The 23,128-nt window shown below is 44.8% G+C and overlaps 1 protein-coding gene across 1 annotated transcript in view; it reads left to right on the top strand.

Moving 5' to 3' along the window:
* Positions 1 to 22,903, top strand: part of CIMAP2 (ciliary microtubule associated protein 2) — a 38,795-nt gene extending 15,892 nt beyond the window's left edge. Inside the window, exons 8-11 of the mRNA XM_068961440.1 lie at positions 427 to 588; positions 1,624 to 1,749; positions 4,149 to 4,282; positions 22,837 to 22,903. Coding sequence (XP_068817541.1) covers positions 427 to 588; positions 1,624 to 1,749; positions 4,149 to 4,282; positions 22,837 to 22,903 — 489 coding nt within the window. The remainder of the gene's footprint in view (positions 1 to 426; positions 589 to 1,623; positions 1,750 to 4,148; positions 4,283 to 22,836) is intronic.
* Positions 22,904 to 23,128: the final 225 nt, after the last annotated feature.

Here is a 23,128-nt window from a genome sequence, read left to right as displayed (position 1 = left end):
AATCTACATGGACACAATATCACCCTAAGTCCATAGCTTATATTAGGGTTCACTCTTGGTGTTGTGTGTTCTATGGGTTTGGATAAATGTATAATAACATGTATCCACCGTTATAGTGTCATACAGAGTAGTTTCATTGCCCCAAGAATCGTGAGTGTTCCTCCATCACACTGGTTTGTATGTATTTGAACTATCGCTTCTGCTTAGAATAAATGCCAGTAAATGTCCATGAAACAAGCAGAAGAAGAAGTAGATAAGGCAAGCTGGGCTGCAGGGTGTAGCACAGAGGGGGGGCTGTTAGAGACTCCCACCCCCCAGCCCCGCCGCCGGCTGGACCCCCTGCTTGTCTCTGTGGGGAGGGTCTGGAAACCCAGACTTTGCTTTTCTTGGCATAACAGATCTCTTTTATCCCCCTCTGTTTCTCAGAAAAAAAGACCCAGGGAACTGACGAATTTCCAGAGCTTCGTGGAGGAACTTAACCTGCATCACAATAAGAGGCGTGGAGTTTTTTCAACAGTTCCTCGCAACCCGAAAACCCCTACAGAAAGAATCTACTGGACCACCCTCAGCCAGTGCCCCCGAAAACTAGTCAGTGTCCCCCCTGTGGCCTTCCTTCCCTCTTTTCTTGGAAGGGGACTCCCTATGCAGAGGCAGGGTGGGATGGAGGTGGCTATTTCAGGGGAAAGCCCAGGTTTGGGTGCCGGACTCACCTAGTTCCCAATCCTGGTCTGGTACTCACTGGTCTCAGTGGGTCAGTCTCTCTCACTCTCTGAGCCTTGGTTTACACACTTGTCCCTTGAGTGTGACCAGGTGGCTGTGAGAATTCAATGAGGTTAGTACTAGAGTCTCTAGCGTGGAGCCTGGCACCCGGGAAATGCTCAGCGGGCATTTCTGCCCCTCTCTCCCCTGCAGAGAGGACGAGGGGAAAACTAGAGGTGGGCTGAGTGTAAGAAGCACACGCCTGTTCCGTTCAGAGGAGTGGTGGGCTCCTCTCTGAGGGCTCAGCAGCCAGTGATCTGAGTAGCTTCTGGACTTTAGTTGACCCCCAAGCATGGTCTGCCCCCCATAGATCGCTGAGGGCTTGGGAAGGTGAGGGGGTGGAGAGGAATGAGCAGGGGTACCAACACTTCCTGAATACCTGCTCTGGGCCAGGCACCTTTCAGCCTCCTTGAGGAAGGGATTGTCTTTTGCATTTCATGATAGAAAACTGAGGCCCAGAGATCAGAAGGGATTTGCCCAGGCTCCCAGCAAAGGGGAAAAGGAGCCAGGAGTGGAGCCCCGCTCAACTAGCTCCAAAGTCTGAGTGGCTTCCACTCCCCAGGCTGGGTTCTGGAACACCTCTCTGGACCTTGCCAGACCCAGAGGGCCCCCGCTCCTGGGAACCTGGAAAGAGGTGTCAGGCTGATGGGCAGGGACAGAGCAGGTAGCAGGGGTCATGAGGGCACCGCAGGGCCCCTTCACCCCTAGAGGATGGGCTCCAGGTGAGTTGGGGGTAGCTGGGTGCCTCCCAGTGTTCTTGGCTCCAGGCACAGGGCTGCCAGGTAGGTGAGGTCACCTGCCCTGGCCCCAGGCTGACCACCGCCAGCCCTCTCCAGCCTCCCGGCCTTCACTCCTCGCTCCTAGGCTACATCTGGTCCCGGTACATGGCTTCCTCCAGAGAAGGAGTACAAGCGCACGAACCAGCCTCCCTTCCTGCTGTCTTCCAAGTGGACAGGCATGAAGGTCTGCCAGATGATCGTGGGAAACTGGGTGAGTAGGTCTTTGTGGGGGACACACGGTGAGGGGCAGGGAACCCTCCAGGCAGCCCTGGAAACTGATGCTCCGAGGGAGTGGATCCCACCTGCTTTTCCCACCAGGTGGGTGACTAACACCTACCTGGACTGTCTCATTGCTCTAAGGCAGTGGTTTTTCAAACTTGGGCGGGCATTAGCATCACCTGGAGGGCTTCCTAAAACAGAGATGGCTGGGCCGCAAACCAGAGCTTCTGATTCAGTAAGCCTGGAGCGGGGCCTGGGAACATGCATTTCTAATGAGTTCTCAGGCCATGCTGAGAGTGCTTGTTCCAGGGACCAGTTGGAGAACCGCTGTGCTAGTGGACATCACCCAGAACCATCACACTCTTATTTTCCAGGGGAATGCTCCCTCCATTCTCTTTGTGTTTGTCCTGGGGCCTCAGGGATACCTGAGGGAGTTGGCCCATTTCTCGTCTCTGGTGAAGCAAGGACCCTTCTGACCCTTCTCCCCTCCCCACCAGTGGCAGCCGTCCCCGCGTGTAAGATGTCATCTTTGGTTTGTTGGTGTTCTTGTAAGACAGCCAGGCTCTCGAGTCTGTGTGCCTGCCTTCTTCATTTGCTAGTTGGCATTGGGTGTTCTGTTTCTCATTTCTGCCCTTACTTTCCAAGCCCACCTTTTCCTGCCGTCTGATAACCATAAAGAAATGAGAAGAAGTCCCAAATGAGTAGCTCCGTGACGTGTCACAAAATGGACTCATCATGCAGTGGTCCCCCAGAGGGCTGAAGAACGTTTTCAGCACCCCAGGGCGCCCCCCCCCACCGTCTGTCCCCCACAGGTGGTTCCTGTCCTGACTTCCATTAGCACAGGTTAGTTTTGCCTGTTTCCAAACAGCTGGGTATATTTTTAAATCAGTCAAGGTTTTTTAATAGACAAACTAATAGTGCAAACTATAATTTCCTCTGAATACAAATGTATGCACATGTTTCCAATAAATTACCTATCACTTATCACAAACGGCAACGAGGACCTTAGAGCCGTGTTAGAAAAATGTCTAGCGGGAATTTAACAATCTCACGTGCTCTCAAGAGAACACTGTCTGTTTCACATTAGGGTCACAAACTCCAGAAAGACCGGGGGAGTGGGAGTGAGGAGTGGGCCAGAGTGGGAAACACAGGGGCCAGTACACAGGTGATGGACAGAAATAAATCTCTCGAGGAAACCAAAATCAGACGCATTATTACAGTTTAGGACAAGGAAAAGCCTATGGTTTTAGAAAAAAAAAACAAAAACCACACAACCCAGGGCTCCTCTGGCCCAGAACAGCTTCCTGAAACTGACATGGTTGCTGCTCTGGCTTGGCTGGCACCCCGCCCTAACTCCGCTCTCTACAGCTGTGTATTTTTAAGTTGTATATTTCTCCAGGTTTCCCTGGGAACATCTTGCTTGGAATCTGCCTTCCCACTAAGCTCCCCCTGCCCCATCTCGCATCCCCAGACCCCAACTCTCCCCCTTCCACTCCGCCTTTTCATCTCCCAGTGATATCTTGGCCCCTTGTGTGCCTGTACCCCCTGCCCTTTTCTGTTCTTGTGCGGTTGAGCCAGTCAAACCCCCCCCCCCAGTCTTCCTTTTCTCACCTCCAGCCTGCACCTCCTACAAGGGGGAGGGTCTTCACTTGGAGACCCAGTCTGACCTTGGTCCAGATTCTATACAGATGGCGGGTTCCTATCCTGCCTTCCTCCTGCCCCCACCAGTCACAATGGACAGGCAACGTCTCCCCTCTGAACCTCTCCACGAGGGCTTCTTATACCTACAACCCAGGTTTCTGGGTGGGATGGGGTGTTAACTTCCTACATAAGGTAGCAAAGCTGCCATAACAAAGCATCACAAACCAGATGGCTTGAAACAACAGAAATTGACCCTTTAGTCTGAAATCCAGGTATCGACAGAACCACATTTCCTCTGAAACCTGTAGAGGAGATCCTTCCTGCCTTCTTTCTAGCTGCTGGTGGTGGCTGGTGATGCTTGGAACTGCTTGGCTTGTAAATACCTTGCTGCAGCCCCTGCCTCCATGTTGAATGGCCATCTCCCCACTCACAAGACCTCACAAAAACAGAATAGGGCGGGGGATATGGGCACACGGGGGGCCAAGATATCACTGCTTATGAGGACACTGGTCACATTGGAGGAAGGACCCACCCTACTCCAGTATGAGCTCATCTCAACCGGTAACACCTGTAGCTATTTCCAGATGAGCTCACACTCTGAGGTCCTGGGGGTTAGGACTCCACCTATCTCTTTGGGGAACATAATTCAATCTGTAACAGATGGAATAGGGAGACAGGGAGAGACTGGAGATCGAGTCTCTGGGCCAGGCATCCAGCTTGCTAATGTCCTGCCTCCTCTCTCTGGTGCAGAACCCTATAGGGGTGGGTCGCTACCTCAACACCCAGATGTTGGAGACAAAGGACTGTCGGCAGCGATACCGGTCCCTGTTCATGGGTGGATCCAAGCGCTACCCCTCGGACCCAGTCCGGGAGATGATCATGCAGTGAGTGTCGCTGGAGCTCCAGCAGAGGGGCCAGGGCCCGGAGGGGCTTGCTCTGGGCTGGGCGGGGGTGTGCTCATGCTTGCTTCCCATGGGAACGCAGCTGCTGTCCCTAGGGCCAGCCCAACAGCTGCGGCAGTGGAGAGTTGAGATCCCGGCTCTGATGCGTGCTGGCTGTGGGAGGTAGGGCACCTCGATCAACCTCTCTGAGCCTCATTTCCCTCAGCTGTCAAGTGAGTGGAGGACTGTGAGATACTCTGTCCATAGCTGGTGGTAAGGAGAAAAGGAACTCGATGGACACCGACTCCCTCACTCACAACCCACACAGTCTAGGATTGCCTTGAGTGCCATCACCATGGGGCATCTATTTCTTGATGTTGAAAACGGGGTTGGAAAAACTCATCTCAGGAAGTTGGGAAACCTAAGAAAAAATATGCATGAAATACCATGGCTAACTGTAAAACTGCCTGGGAATTTTAGCTGCCTCCATGTTTTACTTACCTAAGATGCCATGCCACCAGTTGCCATGTAATCTCAATTTCAGAAATGTTAAACAGTGAATAAACATGAACTTTAGAATTGGAAATTCCATTGCTGGAAACTCTGGTGAGGGCATAAAGACCATATTCCGTGGGACCAGATCTCTCAGGGAAAACCAGCTTTTGTATATAGATATATATGTGTCTTTAATCAAAGTGGACCTATGTCTTCCTTCTTGATTGACTCCCATGCTTTTATGGCTTCCTTAGAAAGGATAATGGGAGGTGACATTGTTGATAGACTGCATGCCTGAAAAAGATTGTTTTTCCTCCCTGCACAGCTGATCAATAGTTTGGTTGGAAATAACATTTTCAGTTCAGTTCAGTCGCTCAGTCGTGTCTAACTCTTTGTGACCCCATGAATCGCAGGATGCCAGGCCTCCCTATACATCACCAACACCCGGAGTTCACCCAAACTCACGTCCATTGAGTCGGTGATGCCATCCAGCCATCTCATCCTCTGTCGTCCCCTTCTCCTCCTGCCCCCAATCCCTCCCAGCATCAGAGTCTTTTCCAATGAGTCAGCTCTTTGCACGAGGTGGCCAAAGTACTGGAGTTTCAGCTTTAGCATCATTCCTTCCAAAGAACACTCAGCACTGATCTCCTTTAGGATGGACTGGTTGGATCTCCTCACAGTCCAAGGGACTCTCAAGAGTCTTCTCCAACACCACAGTTCAAAAGCATCAATTCTTCGGCGCTCAGCCTTCTTCACAGTCCAACTCTCACATCCATACATGACCACTGGAAAAACCATAGCCTTGACTAGACGGACTTCCCTGGTGGCTCAGATGGTAAAGCATCTGTCTACAATGCGGGAGACCTGGGTTCGATCCCTGGGTCAGGAAGATCTGCTGGAGAAGGCAATGGCAATCCACTCCAGTACTATTGCCTGGAAAATCCCATGAACAGAAGAGCCTGGTAGGCTACAGTCCATGGGGTCGCAAAGAGTCAGACACGACTGAGTGACTTCACTTCACTTGACTAGATGGACATTTGTTGGCAAAGTAATATCTCTGGTTTTGAATATGCTGTCTAGGTTGGTCATTACTTTCCTTCCAAGGAGTAAGCGTCTTTTAATTTCATGGCTGCAGTCACCATTTGCAGTGATTTTGGAGCCCCCCAAAATAAAGTCTGACAGTTTCCACTGTTTCCCCATCTATTTCCCATGAAGTGATGAGACCAGATGCCATGACCTTAGTTTTCTGAATGTTGCGCTTTAAGCCAACTTTTTCACTCTCCTCTTTCACTTTCATCAAGAGGCTTTTTAGTTCCTCTTCACTTTCTGCCATCAGGGTGGTGTCATCTGCATATCTGAGGTGATTGATATTTCTCCCGGCAATCTTGATTCCAGCTTGTGCTACTTTCAGCCCAGCATTTCTCATGATGTACTCTGCATATAAACAGGGTGACAATATACAGCCTTGACATACTCCTTTTCCTATTTGGAACCAGTCTGTTGTTCCATGTCCAGTTCTAACTGTTGCTTCCGGACCTGTGTATAGGTTTCTCGAAAGGCAGGTCAGGTGGTCTGATATTCCCATCTCTTTCAGAATTTTCCACAGTTTATTGTGATCCACACAGTCAAAGGCTTTGGTGTAGTCAATAAAGCAGAAATAGATGTTTTTCTGGAACTCTCTTGCTTATTTGATGATCCAGCGGATGTTAGCAATTTGATCTCTGGTTCCTTTGCCTTTTCTAAAACCAGCTTGAACATCTGGAAGTTCACAGTTCATGTATTGCTGAAGCCTGGCTTGGAGAATTTTGAACATTACTTTACTAGCATGTGAGATGAGTGCAATTGTGCGGTAGTTTGAGCATTCTTTGGCATTGCCTTTCTTTGGGATTGGAATGAAAATGGACCTTTTCCAGTCCTGTGGCCACTGCTGAGTTTTCCATATTTGCTGGCATATTGAGTGCAGCACTTTCACAGCATCATCTTTCAGGATTTGAAATAGCTTAACTGGGATTCCATCACTTCCACCAGCTTTGTTCCTAGTGATGCTTTCCAAGGCCCACTTGACTTCACATGCCAGGATGTCTGGCTCTAGGTGAGTGATCACACCATTGTGATTATCTGGGTCGTGAAGATCTTTTTTGTACAGTTCTTTTGTGTATTCTTGCCACCTCTTCTTAATATCTTCTGCTTCTGTTAGGTCCCTACCATTTCTGTCCTTTATCGAGCCCATCTTTGCATGAAATGTTCCCTTGGTAGCTCTAATTTTCTTGAAGAGATCTCTAGTCTTTCCCATTCCATTGTTCTCCTCTATTTCTTTGCATTGATCGCTGAGAAAGGCTTTCTCATCTCTTCTTGCTATTCTTTGGAACTCTGCATTCAGATGCTTATGTCTTTCCTTTTCTCCTTTGCTTTTTGCTTCTCTTCTTTTCACAGCTATTTGTAAGGCCTCCCCAGACAGCCATTTTGCTTTTTTGCATTTCTTTTCCATGGGGATGGTCTTGATCCCTGTCTCCTGTACAATGTCACGAACCTCCGTCCATAGTTCATCAGGCACTCTATCTATCAGATCTAGTCCCTTATATCTATTTCTCACTTCCACTGTATAATCATAAGGGATCTGATTTAGGATATACCTGAATGGTCTAGTGATTTTCCCTACTTTCTTCAATTTAAGTCTGAATTTGGCAATAAGGAGTTCATGATCTGAGCCATAGTCAGCTCCTGGTCTTGTTTTTGTTGACTGTATAGAGCTTTTCCATCTTTGGCTGCATAGAATATAATCAATCTGATTTCGGTGTTGACCATCTGGTGATGCCCATGTGTAGAGTCCTCTCGTGTGTTGTTGGAAGAGGGTGTTTGCTATGACCAGTGCATTCTCTTGGCAAAACTCTATTAGCCTTTGCCCTGCTTCATTCTGTATTCCAAGGTCAAATTTGCCTGTTACTCCAGGTGTTTCTTGACTTCCTACTTTTGCATTCCAGTCCCCTATAATGAAAAGGACATCTTTTTGGGGTGTTAGTTCTAAAAGGTTTTGTAGGTCTTCATAGAACCGTTCAACTTCAGCTTCTTCAGCGTTACTGGTTGGGGCATAGACTTGGATTACTGTGATATTGAATGGTTTGCCTTGGAAACGAACAGAGATCATTCTGTCATTTTTGAGATTGCATCCAAGTACTGCATTTTGGACTCTTTTGTTGACCATGATGGCTACTCTATTTCTTCTAAGGGATTCTTGCCTGCAGTAGTAGATATAATGGTCATCTGAGTTAAATTCACCCACTCCAGTCCATTCTCCTGTTTGACCACTTCCAATGGTCTTGCCTTGATCCATGGACCTGACATTCCAGGTTCCTATGCAATATTGCTCTTTACAGCATCAGACCTTGCTTCTATCGCCAGTCACAACCACAGCTAGGTATTGTTTTTGCTTTGGCTCCATCCCTTCATTCTTTCTGGAGTTATTTCTCCACTGATCTCCAGTAGCATATTGGGTACCTACCGACCTAGGGAGTTCCTCTTTCAGTGTCGTATCATTTTGCCTTTTCATACTGTTCATGGGGTTCTCAAGGCAAGAATGCTGAAGTGGTTTGCTATTCCCTTCTCCAGTGGACCACATTCTGTCAGACCTCTCCACCATGACCCGCCCGTCTTGGGTGGCCTCAGATGGCATGGCTTAGTTTCATTGAGTTAGACAAGGCTGTGGGGCTTCCCTGGTGGTTAAGCTGGTAAAGAATCCACCTGCAATGTGGGAGACCTGGGTTCGATCCCTGGGTTGGGGAGATCCCCTGGAGAAGGAAAAGGCTACCTACTCCAGTATTCTGGCCTGGAGAATTCCATGGACTATACAGTCCATGGGGTCGCAAAGAGTCGGACACGACCGAGCAACTTTCACTTTCAGACGAGGCTGTGGTCCTAGTGTAATTAGATTGTCTAGTTTTCTGTGATTATGGTTTCAGTGTGTCTGCCCTCTGATGCCCTCTTGCAACACCTTCCATCTTACTTGGGTTTCTCTTACCTTGGACGAGGGGTATCTCCTCACCACCACCCCTCCTGGCCTTGAACAAGGAGTAATAAAATTTTAGTTGGAAATAATTTTACCTGAGAATTTTGAAGGCTTTGCTCCATTGCCTTTGACCTTCAAGCATGGTTGTTAAGAATTTCAATGCCATCTTGGTTTTCCTGTCCTTTGTAGGCAACTAGCACCTTCCTATCTGGAAGTTTGTAGGATCCTCTTTCTGTCCCTCTGTCCCTTGTGTACTGAAATTTCATGATAACAGGTCTAAAAAAGTGTGAAAGTGCTAGTTATTCAGTTATGTCCAACTCTTTGTGATTCCATGGACTGTAGCCCGCCAGGCTCCTCTATCCATGGAATTCTCCCGGCAAGAATACTGGAGTGGGTAGCCATTCCCTTCTCCAGAGGATTTTCCCAACCCAGGGACTGAACCCAGGTCTCCTGCATTGCAGGCAGATTCTTTACCTTTTGAGCCACCAGGGAAGTCTTAGATGTTGGGTCTAGTGTGAGTTTATTTTCATCCATTGTTTTGGGTCCTTGATGTGTTCCTTCCTTCTGGAAACTTAGGACCTTCTATTCTGGGAAAAATGTTTGTGTTTTTGTCTTTGGTGATTTCCTGTCTTCTGTGTTCTCTCCTCTCTCTTTTAGATGAATTGTAGACATTCTGGCTTGATGCTCTATTCTTTTTTCCTTGTTTCTTATTTCTGCCTTTTTTTTTTTTCACATTTCAGACCCTGCTATTGCCTTTTGAAATTTGGAATCTCATCTTTTTAAGTTTCCGAGGGTTCTTTTGCAGTGTAGATTGCATTTTTTATCTTCTGCTAGCCCCTGGTTCTGCATGCAGGGTGTTCTTTCATTTAAGGACGACAGTGACAGTCTTCTTTGCTTTTCCTTTTGCTCCCTGCATTGTCTCCACTTCTTCCCAGTTCCCCTTTTTTCTTTCACTTGTTCATATTTGAGAAGAAAGCACTAAGAAATGCTATAGGTCTGGGTAGGGCTTCACTGGGAGTGAAGATGGGGATCTGGTCATTTCATTGGGAGACTCTGAAGTCAATATTTCTAGGCATTTTCAGTGGCACCTTTTAGCTTCTCTAGATAAGAATCCTATATCCTGGCGGGTAGGGATGGTGGTGAATGTGATTGCTGGTGTTTAGGGGAAGGAGGGTTGAGGAGTCTAAGTCAGGACTTGGACTTCACCTGCTCCCTCTGTTCTTACTCTAGTGCCTGTCTGCCCACCATCCACTGAGCTCCCCCACTGCCACCCTGACTCTCTCTCTCTCAGTACTAACCCTCCAGCCTCCTGCTGGGTGGGCGAAGTGTGTGTGGTGCAGAGGGTCTGACTTTCCTCTTGTTTTCAGCAGTTTCATTCTTATGTTTTGAGATACTGGTGGCTCTAATTTCCGGGCCTCTTTGGGGTTTGTGGCAGGAGCTGGCAAGCTTCTCATTGGCTCCCCTGCTGCAGGCAGCTTGCTCTTAGGCCCTCTCAGCTCTGCTCATGACTCCCTGCACTTTGCATTTCCTTGAAATTGTAAACACCCTTGTCCCCTGATACCTCTTCTCCTTTTCTTGCTCGTCTGTTTAAAAACAACTCCTTTAAGTTCATTCAGTGAATTGCAGGAAGGAACAGAGGTAAATGCACGGATTCATCTTCCTTGTTTAACTGAAAGCCACGGGGACTGCTTTTGTGTACAAAAGTGTGTTCTTGCCCTTTCTAAACAAGGTGGCTAGCCTTCTTCTACAGGTGTTCAACCAGGACCCAAGAGTGCAGCAACTTGCCCATGGTCACACAGCTGATGGTGATAGAGCTGAGGTGATAGAGCTGATGGTGATAGAACTCCAGGCCTTTCTTTCTAGATTAGGGCCCTTTCCATACACCAATGCCCATGTAAGGGTTTGGGGGATGGTGAGCTGGGAAGAGTGTGATGCTCTGATTCTGGCAAGGCCAACCCTCCCCTGCAACCTGTCAACAAAGCCCCATCCTACATACTGTGCTCAGCAAAGGGCTCTAGAGGAGAGAAGGATGGCCCACTCCCACTGGACCCTCAGTTTTCTCCCCCTGCACATCTGCCTCCCTTCTGGTACAAATTTTTCCCTTCACCACTGTTAAAACACCCAACATTTAGGCCTGTGAGAGTTATAGGATTTCCCTTTTAACCTGGCTCAGAATTCTGTTTCTACTACTTAGCTGTGTGGCATGAGACATGTTACTTGGAGACAGACTTTCATCTAAAAAGTGAGAGTAAACAAAATTACCACATTGTAGAGTCTGCATTCAGTTCAGTTCAGTTCAGTTCAGTCGCTCAGTCGTGTCCGACTCTTTGCAACCCCATGAATCGCAGCACGCCAGGCCTCCCTGTCCATCACCAACTCCTGGAGTTCACTCAAACTCACATCCATCGAGTTGGTGATGCCATCCAGCCATCTCACCCTCTGTCGTCTGCATTAAGTATTAAAGAAGATCATGCATGCAAATGTGCCCTGCCCTGTGGATGACACTCTGCAGGTATGTTTAAGTGCTGGCTTCCTTTGCCCTTAGCTTCTGCTGTGCCTTGACGGAATTCTGTCTTGTTAATACAAGGGTTAAGTTTTTTACAGAGGCTGAAAATGCACATGATCCAGGAAAAGAAACTACAATGGCTTAAACCACCTTCTGTTGTCAAAAGACCCAAGGAAAAGCTTCTACTCAGACAGATATTTGATACAGACTGTAGAGAAATAGGGAGACAGTTGAGTCCTGAGGGAGGGTGGGAGTTTTGAAAGAGGAGGTCAAAAACATTAAATGTGAGAGTAAAATACTAAAGATTTCTCATGAAGTCAAGAACCAAACAGAGATGCTTATATTACTGGGAATGTTCAACATTGTTCTGGAGGTTCTAGCTAACATGGTAAGACAAGGAATAAAAATATTGATAAAGAAGAGCAAAATCATCACAATTTATAATGATATGTAGGTTTACCTAAATAAATCCAAGAGAGTTCATTTAAAAACTGTAACACCAGGGAAGCTAGTGCTGTAACGGTATAAAGTTTCCTCTAATACCACAACAAATAGAAAACTTAATTCAGAAAAAGAACACGATTCCCTTCCTATTAGGCACGCAAACAATAAAATGCACTGGGATAAACTTAATAAGTATATTTAAGGCTAAAATGAAAAAAAAATATAAACCTTTACTGAAAGATATTTTAAAAAAGGCCTGAATAACTGGAGAGAATACCATGTTCATGGGTGGAAAGATATTGGGAAAATAGTAATTCTTCCCATTGATATACACATTCAATGCCATTTTTATCAAATTGTAAGGGGGTTGGTAGGGTGAATTGAATAAATTTATTATAAACTTTGTTTAAAAGAGTAAGTATGTGTGAATATTAAAAAAAATAGAATAACAATCCATTAAAGATGCATTGCCAAAGTGAGAATTTTTGGCAAATGTTTTTAAAGCAGTGTCTTTAAAGGTAATGACTCCTTTATTTGGAAATGCTTTGTTTATTAGACTTAAAGAAATCCTCATAACAGTGTGAATGTACTAAATGTGGTAAATTTTATGATATAATGATTGTACTATAATAGAAAATTCTCCCCCACTCCAAGCAAATCATTTTTTTATACCTTGGAGATTCTGACTAGCTTGATATAACACCAATTCCTTTTTGTGGTTATTGTTTAACATTTAATTATAGTGGCATATTAAATATATAAAGGAAAGAGAGGAATTTCACCTTGTTTTTTAAAAAATGCACTGCCATATGCATAGATAACACTGTGGAGGACTAGGCCCCAAAATGTTGACCATAGTTAAACCATTCTGCCTTGTTTTATTTCTGAAATGTTTGAATTTTTCCAAATAAACACGACTTTTATCATTAGAATAAAAAAAAAAAAACCCAAAAAACAAAAAGGACAGGAACTCCTGAAGCTGACCACACAAATTATGGGTTCTCCTTGTAGACCTATCTCCAGCCAAGAGTCACCTTTGTCTTTTAGACCTCAGTTTTTTCATCTGTAAAAGGGGAATGCTTTATACCCTATAGGACATGGCCAGGTATAATTAAGGCTTATGTTACTGAATGGGAGCTTATCAGCAGATGCCTGTGAGAGTCTGATGGTCAGGCTAGTATATGATTTTTCCTGGGGCTTAAGTTCAGTTCATGAAGTCCTGACTCAGCTGGGCCCTTGGGTATGGAGGATTGTGCCATGAGGCACAGAAGGTAGATCATAAATTGGGAAGAAAAGATTTCTTAATATGCTCTTTCATTTATTGGTTCATTTGAAAGGCCTAGTCTGTGCTTGGTTCTGCCCTGGGTACGACTGAGCTGTTTTCAGGTGATGAGAAATATTTCTCATTCATTCACTGAGGTTTTCATTTCTGAGTTCATATTTGAGTTTCTAAGAGTTATGTTTGTCTTCTAAATGTTCCTTTTAGTAACAGCATGCTTTTATTTCATGGATACAATGCTTTCTTATCCTTTGAAGATATTATTAAGACAAATTTTCCTGTCATTGTCTTTCTCTCTCTCTTTTTTCTCTGTGTGTGGTTTTGGCCTCAATCTTCCGTACGAAAAAATGTTCTCAAATATGTGGTAATCACTGTTCTAATTTATTTATTTATCGGCTGCACTGGGGCTTCATTGCTGCACATGGGCTTTCTCTAGTTGCGGAGAGTGGGGTCTAGTCTTTAGTTGCAGTGTGCGGTCCTCTCATTGCAGCGGCTTCTCTTGTTGCAGAGCAAGGGCTCTGGGGTGCACAAACTTCAGTAGTTGTGGCTCAGGGGCTCTAGGGTGTGGGCTCAGTAGTTGTGGCACACAGGCTTAGTTGCCTCAAGTCACGTGGAATCTTTCAGGACCAGGGATTGAACCGGTGTCCCCTGCATTGCAAGGTGGACTCTTAACCACTGGATCAGGGAAGCCCCTCTGGTGATCCTTAACTGTGCACTCATGTCCAGCTGAAAATCCTGCTGAAGACTCTGAGGCACTTTTCATTCTCCCCCTGGAGCACTTGTTGTTCATGGGTTTAACCATAACATGACCAAGCTGGGTATTTTCACTGGGGGAATTTCAATGCCAGTGATGTTAAATGTTTTTCTCTTGGCCTTGGCCAGAGAAAGTTCTGGGAGATGTCAACCTGGGTGCCAGAACTCTATGTGGGGGAGAAGAACCTAGAGGTCTCAATATGTAGTGACCGAACTCCCATTTGATTCCATTTTATTAATAAATAGGATACTCATAACATTGACTCTGCCTGGTTATCCTGTACAGAGAACTTCCCTGTCTCCAGAGAATCAATTCTGCAGTCTTCATTTATTAAGGGCTCTCCTCTGGTTGCAGGGAGTGGAGAGGGAAGCTGATGTTACACAGACTTTCAATCAGTAGCCCTGTTTTGGTTCTGCCTTCACTGCCACTACCAGAGGTACCTGGCGCTGCCAGTACCTGGATTTTTGGAGTGAGAGAATTCTTAGCTTTAACTTCTGCTGCCTTGGGATTTAGCTTTCTTGAGTATGCTAACATAGTTACTGTTCTTCCATCTGCATTTCAACTTCCAAAATATCCTTACTGCTGCTGCTTCTATTCTTTTTGTCCTTGTGGGTATACGATTCAAAATTTGTATTCCTTTACTCCTGTTTCAGTGAGATTTCAGGAGGGATGGGGGTTAATATATGCATTCAATCCACTAAAAATGTAGTGAAATTTCTGAGTTTCAAAGGTAACATAAAAATCTTACCAATATGAGACCTAAGAAGACAACCTACAATCTAAATAAAAGGCAATCAGACATATTTTGGGCCTCTCCTCTGAAACATGAATGATAGAAAACACTGTTTATACAACATAAAAAAGACTTGAGACTGTAGAATTCTCTGTGCAGCCAAACCATCATTCACGTGCAAATAGAGATGCACAGGGATTTGGGATGTATACCAAATATATCTTTTCTGAAAATATTACTGGGGGATATACTCCAATCAAGTGAAAAATGAATTAGCATAAGAGCTCAAGAAAGGAGAAGATGACGTGAAATATAAGAATATACCGATCTAGCTGTGATTTACCAGGATGGAGGCATTCTCATTCTCAAACAGCAAAAAGAAAAAGTGGAAATACAGATACCAAGCAAGATAGAATTTAAGGCAAAATACTAAATGGGACAAAGATGAGTAGTTGCAGTTATAAACACCATGAGCCTTCACACACCCGAAACACCAGTGACAAACTTGCACAGTCGTAATGAAGATTCTTAAGAGACCTGTCTGAGAATTTGACAGATAAGGACATAAATATTTATTTGAAGGATTTGAATAGGTATGTTTTACTCTACATTATTTTCAGATACTCATAGAACATTTATAAAAGTTGATCTTCTAAGATCTCATTAAAAATATCTAAATTAAAAATACCCTACATAGAAAATTTTAGGTTGCTCTTTCTAAACAGAGTACAATAAAACAAGACTTAACAATAAAAGGATAACCCTCAAAACCGAGTACTTGGAAAATAGTAAGAATTCTTCTTCAAAGCTCTTGGGTCTAGGAGAAAATCTAATTTGACATTACAGTTCATTTAGAAGTTAATTGCAATGAAAACTCTGTATCAAAACCTATACAACATTGTCAAAATTCATAGTTTTAGAATTCATAGTTTTAATTGCTTTTAGTATTAAATCAATAAAGATTGAAACCAACAGAAGCAATCATTTGATTGTAGAAGTTTAAAAAAATCAGAGTAAATTTAAAACTAAGGCGGAAGAATTAATGAGAACAAATGGAGTCTCGAAGGATGCAGGCTTTCTCACAGGACCTTCACAACTCCTCTGTGTTGATGTGCTATTGTTATCCCTGCCTTTGGCTCCAGGTGGTGACCACAATCCCATGTGTGTGGGTGGAGAAACGCAGAGTTCACAGACTGTGGGGCTGCTGTAGAAAAGCAAAGAGTGATCGTCAAGGCTATCTTTGCATGTGTGTGCATGCATGCTCGGTTGCTTCAGTCATGTCCAACTCTTAACAACCCCATGGACTGTAGCCCGCCGGGTTCCTCTGTCCACGGGATTCTCTAGGCAAGAATACTGGAGTGGGTTGCCATGCCCTCCTCCTATCTTCCCATATAGGGAGAAAATGTGCAGAGGGGTAGATGTGATGGAAATGGCTCAGAGGCCCGCAGCCAAATAGCAGGCAGGGTGGGGACCAGGGCTCTGAGTCAGACCCTGAACTTCAGCCTCTCCTCCTTGGCAGGTTTCGAGAGGCCATGGGTGTGGCTACCCACTCCAGTATTCTTACTAGAGAATCCCATGGACAGCAGAGCCTGGCAAGCTGTAATCCATAGGGCTGCCAAGAGTTGGACATGACTGAGCAACTTAAGACTGGGTAGGAACATAACATGGCCTTGAATAGTTTGCTGTCTTCAGTCCAGGTGAGGGAGGGTGTGTGTGTGTGGAAGAGTTGTAAAATCTCCTTCTGGAATGTGTAGTGATGGCCAGTCTTTCTCACCTGTCACTCCCAAGCCCCACCTGCTTCTTCCTGCCAAACTGTAGGTTCTGGGCTTCCAGCTAGGCAGCCTGGGGTTTGACTCCTGTGTCAGGAAGGCAGCCTTTTGTTTTTCATTTTTTAGACCTGTGCACACCATAGCTGCTTCTAAAATGTGGTTGACCAACCAATGGACCAGTTCCCCCACCACCGCCGGTCACCTTTCTGGCTCTTACAACCTGGTTGCCTGACTCCATCTGGCCACCCTCTGGCTGTGTGGACATGCCCACTTTGCACTCCGGCCAGGCCACGCTGTGTACCACTCTGTGCTCTCACCACACTGTGATCTGTTCTTGAAACACTCTTCTCTTAGTGTCTATCTGGAAGATTCCTATTTATCTTCTACAACTTCACTTAAATATGAAGCCTTCTCTGATTTTTCAAGACGATGTCTCTTTATTTTCAGCCTCTTGAGCCTTCCCAGATCGGAGCATTTTCCCATCATATTTTAATTATTTATTCATATGCCTGTGGTTCCTACTGAACAGAACTTCTCTATTCTCCAACTCCAGTATCTAGCTGGCACGTATAGAAAGAGCTCAATGCATATTTGTTAAAGGACAAGACTCTGATGAAATGGTTCAGTCTGGATAACTCTATGCAAGGAAACATCCAGTTCAATCCATCAGAAGCTTATTTTCTTAAGTTTTTAGTTGATGTTCTATTATGAAAACTTTTAAACACACACCAAAATAGAAAGGATTTTCCAGTGTACCCCTGTACATGCACCACTTAGATTCTAGTCATTAATGTTTCACTCTCCTTGCTTTCTGACATATCTTTCTATCTACCCATCTATTACTCACCTGTCTATAATCTATCATCCTTCTACCCATCTCTAATTATCTTCAGTTCAGTTCAGTCATTCTGTCGTGTCTGACTTTGCAACCCCATGGACTGCAAAACGCCAGGTCTCCCTGTCCATCACCAACTCCCAGAGTTTACTCAAACTTATGCCCATTGAGTCGGTGATGCCATCCAACCAGCTCATCCTCTGTTGTCCCCTTCTCCTCCTGTCTTCAATCTTTCCCAGCATCAGGGTCTTTTCCAGTGAGTCAGTTCTTTGCATCAGATGGCCAAAGTATCGGAGTTTCAGCTTCAACATCAGTCCTTCCAGTGAATATTCAAGACTGATTTCCTTTAGGATGGACTGGTTGGATCTCCTCGCAGTCCAAGGGACTCTCAAGAGTCTTCTCCAACACCACAGTTCAAAAGCATCAATTCACCGGCACTCAACTTTCTTTATAATCCAACTTTCACATCCATACATGACTACTGGAAAAACTATAGCTTTGATTAGACTGACTTTTGTTGGTAAAGTAATGTCTCTACTTTTTAATAAACTGTTTAGGTTGGTCATAGCTTTTCTTCCAAGGAGCAAGCATCTTTTAATTTCATGGCTGCAGTCACCACCTGCAGTGATTTTGGAGCCCCCAAAAATAAAGTCTGACACTGTTTCTACTGTTTCCCCATCTATTTCCCCTGAAGTGATGGGACAAGATGCTATGATCTTAGTTTTCTGAATGTTGAGCTTTAAGCCAACTTTTTCCCTTTCCTCTTTCACTTTGATCAAGAGGCTCTTTAGTTCTTCTTTGCTTTCTACCATAAGGGTGGTGTCATCTGCATATCTGAGGTTATTGATATTTCTCCTGGCAATCTCGATTCCAGCTTATACTTCATCCAGCCCAGCATTTCTCATGATGTACTCTGCATATAAGTTAAATAAGCAGGGTGACAATATATAGCCTTGACATACTCCTTTCCCAATTCAGAACCAGTCTGTTGTTCCGTGTCCAGTTCTAACTGTTACTTCTTGACCTGCATACAGATTTCTCAGGTGGTCTGGTATTCCCATCTCTTGAAGAATTTTCCAAAGTTTGCTGTGATCCACACAGTCAAAGGCTTTGGTGTAGTCAATAAAGCCTTTGCTTTTTCAATGATCCAACGGATGTTGGCAATTTGATCTCTGGTTCCTCTGCCTTTTCTAAATCCAGCTTGAACATCTGGAAATTCACAATTCACATACTGTTGAAGCCTGGCTTGGAGAAATTTGAGCATCACTTTGCTAGTGTGTGAGTTGAGTGCAGTTGTGCAGTGGTTTGAATATTCTTTGGCAGTGCCTTTCTGAAAACTGACCTTTTCCAGTCCTGTGGCCACTGCTGAGTTTTCCATATTTGCTGGCATATTGAGTGCAGCACTTTCACAGCATCATCTTTTAGGATTTGAAATAGCTCAACTGGAATTCCATCACCTCCACCAGCTTTGTTCGTAGTGATGCTTCCTAAGGCCCACTTGACTTCACACTTCAGGATATCTGGCTCTAGGTGAGTGATCACACCATCATGGTTATCTGGGTCATGAAGATCTTTTTTGTACAGTTCTTTTGTGTATTCTTGCCACCTCTTCTTAATATCTTCTGATTCTGTTAGGTCCATACCATTTCTGTCCTTTATTGGGCTCATCTTTGCATGAAATGTACCCTTGATATCTCTAATTTTCTTGAAGAGATTTCTAGTCTTTCCCATTCTGTTGTTTTCCTCTATTTCTTTACACTGATCACTGAGGAAGGCTTTCTCATCTCTCCTTGCAATTCTTTGGAACTCTGCATTCAAATGGGTCTATCTTTCCTTTTCTACTTTGCCTTTAGCTTCTCTTCTTTTGTCATCTATTTGTAAGCCCTCGTCAGACAACCAATTTGCCTTTTTGCATTTCTTTTTCTTGGGGGTGGACTTGATCATTGCCTCCTGTACAGTGTCACGAACCTCCATCCATAGTTCTTCAGGCACTCTGTCTATCATATCTAATCCCTTGAATCTATTTGTCACTTCCACTATATAATTCTAAGGGATTTGATTTAGGTCATACCTGAATGGTCTAGTGGTTTTCCTTTCTTTCTTCAATTTAAGTCTGAATTTGGCAATAAGGAGTTCATGAGCTGAGCCACAGTCAGTTCCCAGTTTTGTTTTTGCTGAGTGTATAGAGCTTCTCTATCTTTGGCTGCAAAGAATATAATCAATCTGATTTCAGTATTGACAATCTGGTGATGTCCATGTGTAGAGTCTTCTCTTGTGTTGTTGGAAGAGGGTGTTTGCTATGACCAATGCATTCTATTGACAAAACTCCATTAGCCTTTGACCTGCTTTGTTTTATACTCCAAGGCCGAATTTGCGTGTTACTCCCCATAATTATCTTACAGTTTGGTAAAATTTGAAGTGAATGGCAGACATCAATACTTCCTCCTAATTACTTGAACAGGCATACTGACTTTTTAACAGTTTAAACTCAAGTCCCATTCCTGGTCCAGCAATCTGAAACTGAATCATAAATACCCATTTTTATAATAATAATAGTAATAAATTCTTATATTATTGGAGTTTATAATATGGAGTGATTTTATATGTGTTTACTGTAACAGTAGCTTTAACTATTTATTCATTGTTTGTGTGTCTGGGTCAGCTCTTAGTTGCAGCGTGCAAGATCTTTTGCTCAGCCATGTGGGTTCCTTCATGGCAGTGCGCGGACTCTGTAGTTGTGGCGCATGGGCTTAGTTGCTCCTTGGCATGTGGGACCTTAGGTCCCCGACCAGGGATAAAACCTGTGTCCCCTGCAAGGCAGATTCTTAATCACCGGACCAGGGAAGTCCATACAGTAACTTTGAAAGGTAGGAATTATTCTCAATATTTTTCAGTTGGGACCACTAAAATTCAGAGAGAGAGAAAGGGATTTCCTAAAGTTGCTGCTGGGCAATAGCATTCATGTGTGCAGTCTTCAAAAATTAATTGAGCACTTACTAAATGCCAGGTGTATCCTGGCTACTAGGACATTGCAGAATAGAATCAGACAGGCAGCAGTTCTGTCCCAGAGAGGCTCCCAGCTTTCTGGGGGAGGGCACTCAACCCCTTCTCTAGAGTTATAGGGCAATATGAGGAGGAGGAGGAGGCAGGAGCGCCCAGGATTTTTCTACATCCAGGCTGTAGGGGAAGTCTGTTAAGCCTATAGCCTTCTGGAGGATGAGACCAGGAGGGAGGGCCCTTTGAGCCTAGGAAGGCTAAGGCAACAAATAGCCTTCACCATGATCCGCACTCTCTTCCTCATCCCACCTGTCCATACCTGGTCACTCCCTTTTACCTCCTAGGCTTCTGTGCATGCTATTTTGGTGGGAGATTTGGAAGTTTGGACAGGGGACTCAGGAAGTTCAGCGCAGAGTCCCCTTTCCCCAGGGCTCCTAGCTATGTTCTTTGCATGAGGGTTCACTTCTTTCAGGGAAGAGGAAAAAAATTAGAGTGGAGGAAAGTGCATGAGCAAGGGAAAGGAAGCAAAAAATCTCAGGGATGTCTGGAAAACACTAGACGGTTCATTTTGGATGATGTGTGCAGTGTGTAAAGGGCAATCGCAGAGAATAAGGCAGGTGGGGTTGGCTAGGTCAGTTCTTAGAGGCCTTGATTCTGAAGCTAAGCTGCTCCGACTTTATCTGACCTGTGAGAGGCCACAGAAGATCTTCTGTAAAAGATTTATAATAGTACGACCTACAGCTAGTAAAATTCATCCTTTCTAGGTATACAGCTGTATAAATGTTTTCCTGTTCTGTGAGTTCTGACAAACGCATATGGTCATATCAAAATAAGTGAGATACAGACTATTACTATTGCCCTCAAAAGTTTCCTTGTGCCCTTTATAGTCAGTTTCCTCGTGCCCTTTATAGTCAGTTTCCTCCCCCTTTCCCAGTTCCAAGCAACTGCTGATATGATTACCAAAACTATAGTTCTGCCTTTTCCGGAATGTCATATAAATGGAATCATGCTGTATATAGAATTTTGTATCTTTCATTTTGCATTGTTGTTTTTGAGATTCATCCATGTTGTTGCTTGTAGCAGCAGTTTGTTCCCTTCTAATGCTGACTTGTGTTCCATTGAATGGGTGCACCACAGCTTATACACTTTCAAGGAGAGGGACATTCGGTTGTTCTCAGTTTGGGCAATTTTGGATAAAGTTCTACAAGCAGCCCCATATCGGTCTTCATGAAGACACATGCTTTCATTCTTCTTTGATGGCTATCTAGTGTAGGATATCTAGCTCCCTTGGTAAATATATGTAAAAGTTAATAAGAAGCAGCCAGACTATTTTCTGAAATGGTTGTACGAGTTTGTATTTCCACCAAAAATATATGTAGGATCTATTTTCTTCCAGCTTTAGACAACCTAATAGGGGTGTTTCCTTGTGGCTTGAATTTGCATTTCTTTAATGACAAGATGTTGGTCATCTTTTCATCTACTTCCTCCATATCTCTTAGAGTGAAGAGAGAGTGAAGTCGCTCAGTTGTGTCCGACTCTTTGCGACCCCATGGACTGTAGCCCACCTGGCTCCTCAGTCCATGGAATGGAGTGGGTTGCCATTTCCTTCTCCAGGGGATCTTCCCAACCCAGGGATTGAACCCGGTCTCCTGCACGCAGGCAGACGCTTTACCGTCTGAGCCACCATATCTCTTACACATTTTAAAAAATGGTTGCTTATTTTCTTCTATTAGGTTCTGAAAGTCCTTTATATATTCTAGGCATACATCCTTTATCAGGTATGTGTTTTGCAAATATTTTCTTTTGGACATTCAAAAGGGGCTTAACAGGAAGTAGCTCTGGTGTTTTAAAGAGGTGCTCTGTGGCCTTGTGGGTGGAGGAGTGGGATGGGGCTGGACAGAGACAAGGAGGCTGTCTTAGTGTCCGGTGAGCACTGAGGCCAGGGGCAGTGGGCTGGGGAGGAGTGAAAAGCAGAAGGCATGGAGACCCAACCAGATAGCTGTAAAGGCCTCTGTGACCCTCTGAGCCCTCCCTCCTGCCTTCCTTCCTTTGACAGATATTTGTGGACACCACCCTTCAAGGTGGTATGTGTGTGGACACGCCTGAAACGGTGTGGGCAGTACAATACAGAAGAAATATCAGTAAAGAAATCGAAGTCTTGCCTTCATCAAGTTTACATCTTGGTGGGGAAGACAGACAATGAGCAAACACATACAGGTGGATGCCATATGGCTGGCAGACACTGTTAGACACACAAAGCAAAGATCTTCCAAATGGTTACTGAAGAGTGAACCAGAGAAGAGTCTTCACGTGTTCCGCTCTTAGGAAAGAATCCAAGCAATGGGAGGAATGCTAGACTGTGGTCAGGGGCTCTGGGCTGGAATTCTGGGCATCAGGGTGACCTTGGGCAAATTCTTTCATTTTTCTGACCCTCAGTGTCCTTATTGGAATGATCTTTTAGGCACTAGGATTTTGTGTTTGAAGTTCTTACAAACCAGTTTGGAGGGTCTGATGAGCCAAACTAGGTACATAGCAGAGGACTGTCCTTAGAACCAGGCTGTTTTGTTGGAAAAACTCTAGAGGTCATCCGTTTGGGCCTCTCACCCAGTGTATGTTCCCCTGGGAAGTTCGACCAATAGGTACCTGTTACCCCGCTACGGGTGCCTCTCCATGGATGGGGGGTGGGCTCACATCCTTCCAAGGGACCAGTTTCATTTTCTCTTTCTCTGTGTCTTTTTAAAGGGAAAGAATCACACCTTTTACTAAGGGGAAGTGTGTGCCAACTGTGGATCATAATTCAGATCCTTAAAGCTGCCCATGAAGGACAACCTGCAGTGACCAGAGGACCTGAAAGCCTGAAGACAAATCTGGGGGTGGGAGGGTAGGAGTGGGAATGGGGGTTCTTGGAGAAAGGACACATGCGGATGCCTGGGAGAGGGGGGAAAGGTGTGGTGGGATCACTTTTGCTGGAGACACCTACCAGAAGGTCACAGTGTCTTCTGGGACAGCAAGGCAAGATATCTTTTGATACCAG

Source organism: Capricornis sumatraensis, chromosome 2 (assembly GCF_032405125.1).
Source record: "Capricornis sumatraensis isolate serow.1 chromosome 2, serow.2, whole genome shotgun sequence".
NCBI classification, from domain to species: domain Eukaryota; kingdom Metazoa; phylum Chordata; class Mammalia; order Artiodactyla; family Bovidae; genus Capricornis; species Capricornis sumatraensis.
This window is presented reverse-complemented; position numbering and strand designations above follow the sequence as displayed.